This window comes from Hypanus sabinus, chromosome 13 (assembly GCF_030144855.1).
Source record: "Hypanus sabinus isolate sHypSab1 chromosome 13, sHypSab1.hap1, whole genome shotgun sequence".
Taxonomy (NCBI): domain Eukaryota; kingdom Metazoa; phylum Chordata; class Chondrichthyes; order Myliobatiformes; family Dasyatidae; genus Hypanus; species Hypanus sabinus.
The window spans coordinates 102,395,506-102,408,029 of record NC_082718.1 but is presented as its reverse complement, the minus strand read 5'-3'; the positions used below and the strand labels follow the sequence as shown (position 1 = coordinate 102,408,029).

The 12,524-nt window shown below is 41.3% G+C and overlaps 1 protein-coding gene across 1 annotated transcript in view; it reads right to left on the bottom strand.

Moving 5' to 3' along the window:
- suds3 (SDS3 homolog, SIN3A corepressor complex component) overlaps positions 1–12,524 on the bottom strand; it is a 72,449-nt gene that overhangs the window by 15,091 nt on the left and 44,834 nt on the right. The window contains exons 6-10 of the mRNA XM_059988309.1: positions 11,231–11,387; positions 9,956–10,051; positions 6,689–6,750; positions 5,706–5,727; positions 5,454–5,559 (exon numbers count right to left, since the gene is read on the bottom strand). Coding sequence (XP_059844292.1) covers positions 5,454–5,559; positions 5,706–5,727; positions 6,689–6,750; positions 9,956–10,051; positions 11,231–11,387 — 443 coding nt within the window. The remainder of the gene's footprint in view (positions 1–5,453; positions 5,560–5,705; positions 5,728–6,688; positions 6,751–9,955; positions 10,052–11,230; positions 11,388–12,524) is intronic.

Below are 12,524 nucleotides of genomic sequence, written 5' to 3'. Positions count from 1 at the left end.
GGTGATCATCGTCTGGTCAGGGAAAGTGAGATGGTGATAGAGAGGAGCTATGGGCAAGTAGTCACACCGGGGCCTCGAGAGACAGATAAGTGGGTAACAGTCAGGAGAGAGAAGGGCAAGAGTCAGATACTAGTGAGTACCCCTGTGATTGTCCCTCTTAACATTAATTACTCCTGTTTGGATACTGTTGGGGGGACAGCCTAACTGGGGGAATCAACATTGGCTGTGCCTCTGGCACAGAGTCTGGCCCTGCGGCTCAGAAGGGTAGGGAAAGAGGGCAGCAGTAATAAGGGACTCTATAATTAGGGGGTCAGACAGGCAATTCTGTGGACGCAGAAAAAAAAAACACGGATGGTAGTTTGCCTCCCAGGTGCCAGGGTCCGCAATGTTTCTGATATCCTGAAGTGTGAAGGTGAACAGCCAGAGATCATGGTACACATTGGTACCAACAACATATGTAGGAAAAGGGAGAAGGTCCTGAAAACAGACAACAGGGATTTAGGAAGGAAGTTGAGAAGCAGGACCTCAAAGGTAGTAATCTCTGGATTACTGCCTCTGCCATGCGACAGTGAGTATAGGAATAGAGTGAGGTGGAGGATAAATGTGTGGCTGAGGGATTGGAGCAGGGGTCATGGATTCAGATTTCTGGATCATTGGGACCCTTTTGGGGCAGGTTTGACCTGTACAAAAAGGACAGGTTGCACTTCAATCCGAGGGGGGCCAATATCCTAGCGGGGAGATTTGCTAAGGCTATTGGGGAGAGTTTAAACTAAAATTGCTGAGGGGTGGGAACCAAACTGAAGAGATGGAGGAAGGGGCTGTTGGCTCACAAATAGAGAAAGCTTGGAGACAGTGCGAGAAGGAGGATAGGCAGGTGATAAAGAAGGGATGCATTCAGACCAATGGTTTGAGATGCGTCTATTTTAATGCAAAAAGCATCATGAACAGATAGGTATATGGACAGGAAAGGAATGAAGGTTTATGGGCTGAGAGTTGGCCAGTGGGACTAGGTGAGAGTAATCGTTCGGCAAGGACTAGAAGGGCCGAGATGGCCTGTTTCCGTGCTGTAATTGTTATATGGTTATGGTTATAACAAAACAGATGAGCTTAAAGCGTGGATTCGGACTTGCAGCTATGATGTTGTGGCCATTACAGAGACTTGGCTAGCTCAGAGGCAGGAATGGTTTCTTAAGAGTGCCAGGCTTCAGATGTTTCAAAAAGGTCAGGGAGGGACCAAAAGAGGTGGGGATGTGGCACTGCTGATCAGAGATAGTGCCACAGCTGCAGAAAAGGAGGAGTCATGGAGGGATTGTCTACTGAGTCTCTGTGGGTGGAAGTTCGAAACAGGAGGGGTCAATAACTCTACTGGGTGCTTTTTATAGACCACCCAATAGTAACAGGGACATTGAGGAACAGATAAGGAAACAGATTCTGGAAAGTTGTAATAATGACAGGGTTGTCGCGGTGGGAGATTTTAATTTCCCAAATATTGATTGTCCTCTCCCTAGAGCAATGGGTTTAGATGGGGTGGAGTTTGTTACGTGTGTTCAGGAAGGTTTCCCGACACAATATGTAGATAAGCCTACAAGAGGAGAGGCTGTAACTGATCTGGTAGTAGGAAATGAACCTGGTTATGGGTCAGGTCTCTCAGTGGGAGAGCATTTTGGAGATAGTGATCACAATTCCACCTCCTTTATCATAGCATTGGAGAGGGAGAGGAACAGACAGGTTAGGAATGTATTTAATTGGAGTAAGGGGAAATATGAAGCTATCAGGCAGGAACTGGGAAGCATAAATTGGGAACAGATGTTCTCAGGGGAACGTATGGCAGAAATGTGGCAAATGTTCAGGGGATATTCAGGGGATATTTGCCTGGCGTTCTGCATAGGTACTTTCCAATGAGACAAGGGGAGGATGGTAGGGTACAGGAACCATGGTGTACAAAGGCTGCTGAAAATCTAGTCAAGGTTCAAAAAACTAGGTAATGATAGAGATCTAGAAAATTCTAAGGCTAGTAGGAAGGAGCTTAAGAAAGAAACTAGGAAAGCCAGAAGGGGTCATGAAAAGGCCTTGATGGACAGGATTAAAGAAAACCCTAAGGCATTCTATAAATATGTGAAGAGCAAGAGGATAAGATGTGACAGAGTAGGACCAATCAAGTGTGACAGTGGAAAAGTGTGTATGGAACCGTAGGAGACAGCAGAGATACTTAATGAATATTTTGCTTCAGTATTCACAGTATTGGCAATTGTAAGGATGACTTACAGCGGATTGAAAAGCTTGAGCATATAGACGTTAAGAAAGAGGATGTGCTGGAGCTTTTGGAAAGCATCAAGTTGGATAGGTTTTCGGGACCGGATGAGACGTAGCCCAGGCTACTGTGGGAGGCGAGGGAGGACATTGCTGAACCTCTGGCGATGATCTTTGCATCATCAATGAAGAGGGTCCGGAGGATTGGAGGGTCGCAGATGTTGTTCCCTTATTCAAGTAAGGGAGTAGAGATAGCCCAGGAAATTATAGACCAGTGAGTCTTACTTCAGTGGTTGGTAAGTTGATGGAGAAGATCCTGAGAGGCAGGATTTATGAACAGTTGGAGAGGCATAATATGATTAGGGATAGTCAGCATGGCTTTGTCAAAGGCAGGTCATGCATAGGAGCCTGACTGAATTTTTTGAGGATATGACTAAACACAATGATGAAGATAGAATGCAGCGTACATGGATTTCAGCAAGGTCTTTGATAAGGTATCCGAAGCAAGGCTTATTAAGAAAGTAAGGAGCCATGGGATCCAAGGGTACCTTGCTTTGTGGATCCAGAATTGGCTTGCTCACCGAAGGCAAAGAGTGGCTGTAGACGGGTCATATTCCGCATGGAAGTCAGTGAACAGTGGTGTGCTTCGGGGATTTGTTCTGGGATCCCTTCTCTTGGTGCTTTTTATAAATGACCCGGATGAGGAAGAGGAGGGATGGGTTAGTAAATTTGCTGATGACGCAAAGGTTAGGGGGTGTTGTGGATAGTGTGGAGGGCTGCCAGAGGTTACACCAGGACATTGATAGGATGCAAAACTAGGCTGAAAAGTGGCAGGTGGAGTTCAACCCAGATAAGTGTGAGGTGGTTCATTTTGGTAGGTCAAATATGATGGCAGAATATAGTATTAATGGTAAGACTCTTGGCAGTGTGGAGGATCAGAGGGATCTTGGGGTCTGAAAGCTGCTGTGCAGGTTGACTCTGTGGTTATAAAGGCATACAGTACATTGGCCTTCATCAACTGTGGGATTGAGTTCAAGAGTCGAGAGGTAATGTTACAGCTTTTTAGGACACTGATCAGAGTCAGACCCCACTTGGAGTATTGTGCTCAGTTCTGGTCACCTCACTACAGGAAGGATATGGAAACAAAAGAAAGGGTTCAGAGGAGATTTACAAGGATGTTGCCTGGATTGGGGAGCATACCTTATGATAATAGGTTGAGTGAACTCGGCCTTTTCTCCTTAGAGTAGCAGAGGATGAGAGGTGACCTGATAGAGGTGTATAAGATGATGAAAGGCATTGATCGTGTGGATAGTCAGAGGCTTCTTCCCAGGGCTGAAATGGCTAACACAACAGGGCACAGCTTTAAGGTGCTTGGAAGTAGGTACAGAGAAGGTGTCAGGGGTAAGTTTTTTTTTTAAAAAACGCAGAGAGCGTTGAGTGTATGGAATGGGCTTCCGGCAACAGTGGTAGAGGCAGATACAATAGGGTCTTTTAAGAGACTCCTGGATAGGAACATGGAGCTCAGAAAAATAGAGGGCTATGGGTAACCCCAAATTTGTAAAGTAAGTACATGTTCAGCACATCTTTGTGGGCCAAAGGGCCTGTATTGTGCTGTAGGTTTTCTACGTTTCTATGTCTCTATCCGGAAAAAGTGTGTTCACATCACCATCTAGTGGTCTTTTTATTTTAAATCTGGGAAGTAGCAAATGGATTAAAAAAAACGTTCACACAATTTAAGGACTTGGATCCACTTCAGCTTGCCTACCAGCACAATATGTCCACAGCAGATGCCATTTCTTCACTCAACCTTAGAACATATGGACAGCAAAGATGCATATAATCAGGATGCTCTTTATTGACTAAAGCTCAGCAATCAATACTATCGTCCCCTCAAAGCTAACCAATAAACTCCAATACCTCCATGTGCAATTGGAACCTCGATTTCCTCACTTGCGGACCCCAGTCACTTCGGATTGGCAACAACATCTCCTCCACGATTACCATCAGCACAGGTGCATCACAAGAATGTGTTTAGCCCTCTGCTCAACTTACTTCACACTAAAGACTGTGGTGAAGCACAGCTCCAATGCCATATACAAGTCTGCTGGTGACACCATTATCATAAGTCGAATCAAAGGTGGTGACAAATCAACATGTAGGAAGCAAATTGACAATCTCATTAAGTGCTGCATAACAACAACCTGTTACTCATATCAGCAAGACCAAGGAGCTGATTATTGAATTCAGGAGAAGAAAACCAGAGGTCCATGAGCTAGTCCTCATCAGAGAATCAGAGGTGGAGAGGGTCAGGAATATCAAATTCCTCAGTATTATTATTTCAGAGGACCTGTACTAGGCACAACACCTTAAGTGCAATTATGCAGAAAGCACAACAGTACCTCTACTTCCTTAGATGTTTGTTGAAGTTTTAAATGTCAAGCTGAATTTTTACAAACTTCTACAGATGTATGGTGGAGGGGAGACTGACTAGCTGCATTACAGCCTCATATAGAAACAACAATGCCCTTGAATGGAAGATGCCCGTACAGCTCAGTACATCACAGGTAAGGCCCTCTCTACCACTGAGCACATCTATATGCAGCACTGTCACAGGAAAACATCATCCATCATCGAGGACCCCCACCATCCAGGCCATGCCCTCATCTAATTGCTGACATCAGGAAGTACAGGAGCTTCAGGACACACACAAGGTTCAGGAACAGTTAATACCCCTCAATCATCAGGCTCTTAAACCAGAGGGGATAACATCACTCAACTTCAGTTGCCCCATTACCAACCCTTCAAATCATGTTCCCAATATTTGTTGCTTATTTATTATTACTACATTTTATTTCTTTTTGTATTTGCACTGTCTGTTGTTTTTTGCACACTGGTTATTCGCTATATTGGTGCAATTTTTCATTGATTCTATTATGGTTATTGAGAATGGCAACAAGAAAATGAATCTCATGGTTGTATGTAGTTGCATACTGTATTTGCACTTTGTAATAAATTTACTTTGAACTTTCAAATGTTTTAAAAATACTTTAGAAATTCAGGTAACCTCACCTGAATGATGACACCATCTTCCATGGTTTTAAAAATGTACAAGATGGTGCGTGTTAATCATGCATGCTCATTGAGTTAAATTATAACTACTGCAGCAAAGGGAAATAAAGAAAAAATGCAAATTCCTTACTCACCATCTCTTATCATAATATAACTTTCCATCTTCTATTCGTGCTTCATATCTTTGTGCTGGTGATTCAGCAGGAGTGCTGGGAAGATGTTCAGGAGAAGACGGAGATGCTATTGAAAAAAACACAATGAGTTAGGGTACACACTGGTGCAACAACAAACATGATTCACTGTTTCTTCTGTGGAATATTTTGTAAAGCATTGTGTAACCTCACAACTGAATATATGATTTTTTTTAATATATATATAAAAAATACCTGGTCTTTTCGGAGATTTAAGCTGCAAAATAAAATAAAATAGGTTATTTCCTTTGATAGTTAAACTCATTCAAACCCCTGACCACTTGGTATAAACCCAGAATAAATTGCACCATTGTTTTGGAGGTGATTCACTATTATGGCAATCATCAGTTACCAGAACATAAAAGAATTCCTGCTATATAGCTGAAATATTTCAAATAACTTGTTAATCAAAACTTTCTTTCAGGCAAAATCTGGCCCAACCCTCATGCCAGACTAATGTGCTACTAAAATAACCCAATCTTCCAGAAGTTCATTTGCCAACAGTAGACTGCTTGATACATGGAAAATCCACAACTTTCAATGGCATAAAAATCTTGCCATTTCAGCTGGTACTAAATCAACTGATCTTTTACTTTAGCCAAGTCTTGCTTCAGAATATACACAGTAGATAAAAACCAATGATCGACACCTGTGAAAGGTGTGTGCAAACATGTCCAGTAACTGATGGTAGACATTGAATTTTCTACGCAAGCATTTTTAGTTGCTGGAAGACAAAAGAATGTTTTGCATATTGATCACATTGTATGCAAAAATCTAGGGTTCTCATCATAAAATTTAAGAGAGTATTGCTAATATTTTCCACTTTTTAAGTGACATTGTCAATAGGTACCATTTTTACTGACTCCATTTTAATTCTGGTTGAACTAACATCAACCAGGTAGCATTCCAATTCATAAGGTGCTTGAATATGCAACACGTTTTGTTTGTAAATACTCTTAACACGTTGATTAGTAGTGGAAGCCGGTAGATTGAGGGAATTTAAGAAGCTTTTACATAAACACTCGAATATAAAGGGATTGGAGGAATATAGATGATAAAAAAGGAGGTTGAGCATAAATTGGTATCAAGATTAACAAACCCTGGGCTAAACGGTCAGGCCCAGGGCTGTATGTTCTAACACATAATCATTTAATTATCTCACTTTTACAGTAAGTCACCTTATTGAGAGTTCGCAGATCTTCCATTATCTGTTCATCTGTTAACAAGTAATTTAACTGCGGTACTTATTGTTAAGCAGAACACACCATAGTGCCTTCTAAGATTCAAATATCACACTACAGTAAAAAGATAACTTCCAAGAAATAGTCTTGCTTGTTTATTTTCTCTTTTACATCTTATCAGCTATCACTTCCAAGCCTCATTTTATGGTCAATCAAAAACATCCATCCACTTGAGAAAAAGGCGCTCATACATGAAATTAGTGTCGGTAACTGGATTAACAACCGGGCCTCAAGGGAAACCAGATTATTAACTGATGACTTCCAAACGAAACCTTAACGTGTGAAATTTACAGTACATACACTGTAATGCCTGTTGCAGTGATGGTGTGGGTCTCATTGGCAAATCAAAACCTCTTATTCTCTTATTGTTATGCCTTTCTCAAGCATCTCAATTTGCATCAACACTCGTCACATTTAAAAATCCACTGCTTTTGCCTACACTTTTGAATATACCACTGAAAGATGTTTCCTCCCAAATGTATGCCATCTTAATGAAATTGTCTTGTTAATTGCCACCTAAATGTATGCCAACTTAACAGAGAACATAAATGTAGTTTTTTTTTGCAACTTCCCGTCCTATTTTACCTGTCTGCAGTTGGTTACATTAGCTGCCTCCAGCATCTTTTCCCTGTCATCAAGCTAGATCCTATTGTCAATCCAATCATAGGTGGCAAAATCAATGACTTCTCCTGTACCCATAGTCTCTACCCATGAGCTCTCACCACAATCCCCTGCTCAGGTTTTCCATATAACAAATTCGAAAAGGGTGAAAATAGGACTGAAGGTGTTGTATTTGAATGCACTCAGTATACAGATTAAGGTAGATGAACTTGCAGCACAGTTGCAGATTGGTAGGTATGGTGTTGTAGGCATCACTGAATTGTAGCTGAAAGAAGATTACAGCTGGGAGCTTAATGTCCAAGGATACACATTGTATCAAAAGGACAGACAGGGCGGCATTGCTCTGTTGGTTAAAAAAAATGATATCAAATAATTAGAAAGAGGAGGCATAGGGTCAGAAAGCGTTGAATCATTGTGGTTAAAGCTAAGGAATTGCGAGGGTAAAAAGACCCGGATGGAAGTTGTATACAGACACCAAACAGAAGTAAAGATGTGTGGCCTACTAATTACAACAGGAGATTGAAAACTCATGCCAAAAGGGCAATGTTGCAATAGTCATGGGGGACTTCAATATGCAGATAGATAGGGAAAATCAGGTTGGAGCTGGATTACAGGAGAGGGAATATCTAGAATGCCCCATGAGATGGCATTTTAGAGCAGTTCATAGTTGAGCCCACTTGAGATTCAGCTATTCTGCATTGGGTGTTGCGCATTGAACTAGAATTGATTAGAGACCATAAAGGTAAAAGAACCCCAAAGGCAAGTGATCATGATATGATTGAATTCACCCTGAAATTTCAGAAGAGATTAAAGTCAGATGTATCAGTATTACAGTGGAGTAAAGAGAATTACAGAGCCATGAGAGAGGAGTTGGCGAGAATTATGCTAAAACTGGATGAGGTTCAAAGGAGGTTCATGAAAATAATTCCAGGATTGAATGGGTTGTCATATGAAGAGCGTTTGATGACTCTGGGCCTGTATTCACTGGAATTCAGAAGAATGAGGGGTGACCTCACTGAAACCTATCAAATGGTGAAAGGCCTTAATACAGCGGATGTGGAGAGGATGTTTCCTATGGTGAGAGAGTCTAAGACCAGAGGACATGGCATTAGAATAGAGGGCGTCCTTTTAGGTTGAAGATGAGGAGGAATTTCTTTTGTCAGGGTGGTGAACCTGTGGAATTATTTGCTTCAGGCAGCTGTTGAGGTCAAGTCTATGTATATTTAAGGCAGGGGCTAATAGATTCTTGATTGGTCAGGGTGGGCATGAAGGGATACAGGGAGAAGGCAGGAGATTGGGGCAGAAAGGAAAATTGAATCAGCCATAATGAAATGGCAGAGCAGACTCGACAGGCCAAATGGCCTAATTCTGCTCCGGTATCTTATGGTTTTATTTCCATACTCTGCCTGTGATAACAATCTGAGTGGAATGTCACTGATAACCTTTGGCAGCACCATCTTTCTTAATCCCTTTACTGTGCCTAACTAAGTGGTTTGGCTTTTGTCCAACACTGACAGTCAAAGAAAAAGGTTACTTCCAATACCATCACTAAGATTGCATTTAGTTACTCACACAATTGCATTAACAATTTTAATTCTTTTCCATGCAACTGTTTGAAAACAAATCATATTGCTCACAGCTAAAACTTAATGTCACATTTGACCTAGAGGCAAGTTTCAAGCTGCAACATCACCAAGACATGTTTCTATTTACACACCGTTGCCTACTTCATTCCATCTGCTATTGAAAACATCACCCATGCATTTATTACATAAGATTTCAACATTCCAAAGCACTCTGTTACATGCCTTCACCTTTCATAAACTTAAGCTCATCCAAAAAAATAAATGCCCAAGTCCTAACTTGCAAAATGTCCCATACACCCAGCACCTGATGATTCTATCTTACTGGAGCTTCTGGTTAAGTAGCCGCATGATTTTAAAATACTCATTGAATGAAATCCTTTTCTCATCATTGAAATCTTCTCCAGCTCACTGATCCTTAGAGATAATGTACATGGCTTATTCAACCCCAAGTAGCCACTGCACCACTGGTGGCTGTGCCTTCAACACTTGCATGCAGGCTCAGAAATCCCTCCTAATCTTTTTATTTATTTAGAGATATAGTGTAGAACAGACCCTTCCAGCCCAACTTGTAGCATCACCCAACAACCCACCTATTTAACACTAGCCTAATCACTGGACGTTTTCAATGATGAATTATCTTACTAAACAGTATATCTTTGGACTGTGAAAGGAAAGCACAGCACCAGGAGGAAACACACGTGGTTCACGGGGAGAACATAAAATCTCCTTATAGAGGTTGTTGGAATTGAACAGCAGAGCTGCTCAAGCTGTAACAGCATTGTGCTAACCATTACACTCCCATTTTCTGCCTTCCATTCCTCCCTTAAAAATTTCAGAAGTTTGCCCTCAACCAGTGAAGGTAGAGCTATTAGTGTTAGAACTACTCAATTCATATCTGTTACTCTAATCAATAACTCAAATATATCAAAACATTAATTCGCTACTATTATTTTCTGAATTATCCTGAAAGCAGATATTCTTTTTAATGAAAGGATATCAGGTGCAGGTTTTCGTCTTTTGTCTGGAATTGGAACAGGGTCATTAGGTCTCCTCCTTAGTTTCCTAGTCATTATTGGCTTTACCTCCATAGAATCTGCAATATACAGATGTTGTTAACAGTACTGAGGGCCACACCCCAGAAGTTATATTTACTGCACAAATATGCAACACTATTCATTCAGTCAGTTAATACTGAAAATGTAAATATATTAAAGTACATTTTATTCCCATACCATTCCCTCCCCTCCCACCCCATGTTCTAAATTGCTGTTACATTTTATACACAAGAGAAACAGCAGCTGTTGGAAATCCAGAGCAATGCACACAAAATGCTGGAGAAATTCAGCAAGTTAGGCAGCATCAATGAAGGGGAATAAATAGTCGATGTTTCAGGCAAGACCCTTCATCAAAACTGGAAAGAAAGGGGGCAAATGTCAGCAATAAAAGGCAGGGGGAAGGGAAGGAGTACAAACTGGCAAGTGATAAGTGAAACCAAGTGGGTGGATGGGGGAGGGGGAATGAAGTAAGAAACTGAGGAGATGGGTGGAAGAAGTAAAGAGCTGAGAAAAAAGGTATCTAAGAGATGATGACAATGGACTATGGAAGAAAGGGGGAGGAGGAAGGAAACCAGAGGAGCTGATGGGCAGGTGAGGAGAAGTGAGACAGTAAGGGGGTAATCAGAATAGGGAATGGAAAATGGGGGGGCGGGGGGGGAAATTACTAGAAGTTAGAGAAATCAATGTACATGCCATCAGATTGGAGGCAACCCAGACACAATATCAAGTCCTTCTCTTCCAACCTGGGTTTGGCTTCATCACTGGGGTAGAGCAGGCCATGGACAGACATATCAGAATGAGAACGGAAAGTCAAATTGAATTGACCTGGAGATTCTGCCTTTTGCGACAGACGGAGAAAGGTGGTCAACATGCATCAGGTCTCACCAATGTAGAGAAGGCCGCATCCAGAGCACCAGATACAAGAGTTGACCCCAACAGGCTCACAGGTGAAGTGTTACCACACCTGGAAGGACGTTTCGGGACTCAGAATGGTGGTGAGGAAGGAGGTGAAGTGGCAGATGTGGCACTTGTCACACTCGCCGAGATAAGTGCAGGAGAGAGATCAGTGGGGAGAGACAAGTGGACAATGGAGTCAATAACTTTTCATTCAATTTTTAAACATACTCTTGCTCTGCTAGTATACTTTGTCAAAATCAAAGTCAAGGTCAGTTCTTCTTAGAGCACCCAAAGGAATATGAAATCTTAGTTCTACACACCTCCTGTGAGTTCCATTGTTAGCCTCTCATTCTCAATCATCTTTTTCTTTTCTTCTAACTCAGCAATGAGATTCTCTTTCAACTCAATCTTTTTATCTTCAAATTCCTTCACTGCTGCTTTCTTCTCTTTAATATAATTCCTTTCCACTTGTTCTGTCTGCAATAAGAAACGCTTTTGATGACCCATTATTTTTGAAAAATAGTCATTGAGCCATAAAGCAGAGAAAACAGTCCCTTCAACCCAACACATCCATACTGACCAAGCTAGTGCTGTTTGCTTGTGTTTGGTCCACATCCTTCTCACAATGTAAACATGTACTTGCGTGTATAACAATACTGTTGATTTGACTGTTCAATCCACAGTCCACTATACCACCAATTTTAGTGTCTCCACAAATTTATTAAATGTGCCACCTATTTTTGGATGAAAATCATTAATATTAATGACAAACAACAGGGGACTTTAGAGACCCGGAAATGTTATAATTACTTTATGCTTGGTTGTGCCATTTTCAACACTTTAATTCTAGTCTTTGGCATTGCTCAGATCAACTAGGGCATGATTTTTAAAGAAAACAAAAGATTAGTATTTCTGCTCAGCAACATAGAGGGTTTAACAGCATCACCTAAAACTGCTGGCTTACACTCTAGCATTCAAAAGGTATGCCTTAATTTAGCAAATTTTTTGATAGAAATATGGGAGATACTATCTCTAGCTCATGCTGCAGGGTTAAAGTACCTTAAAAACATCAATTGATGAGTAAAACAGTTAACATTTGCCCCTTTCCTTGCTTCGATCTGTAACCCCTTCAATAGGATGTCCTCCCTTGTTCACGAATTGATCTACCAGATTAATCACCTCCTTTCTTCCAAAAGGAATCATGTCCTTTCTGTGATTGTTATAAATCACTTGGATAAGGAAGAAGAGTGGAGGGTTCATAAGTTTGAAGATACCGTGAAAGTTGGAGGTATTGTACATCATGCAGGAGGCTGGCGTGGATTACATTTGGAGGTTACATTTAATATGGAGGAAGAGGGATCTTGAGGTCCATGTAAATAGATCGCACAAAGTCGATAGGGTGGTTAAGGAGACATATCACATGCTGACCTTCATCAGTTGGGGGACTGAGAACAATAGCCAAGAGCTAATATTGCAGCTCTATAAAACTCCAGTTTGACCTCAAGTGGAGTATTGTGTTCATTTATGGTTGCCTCAATTTTGGAAGGATGTGGAAACTTTAGAGAGGGTGCGGAGGAGATTTACCAGGATGCTGCCTGGATTAGAGAACATGTA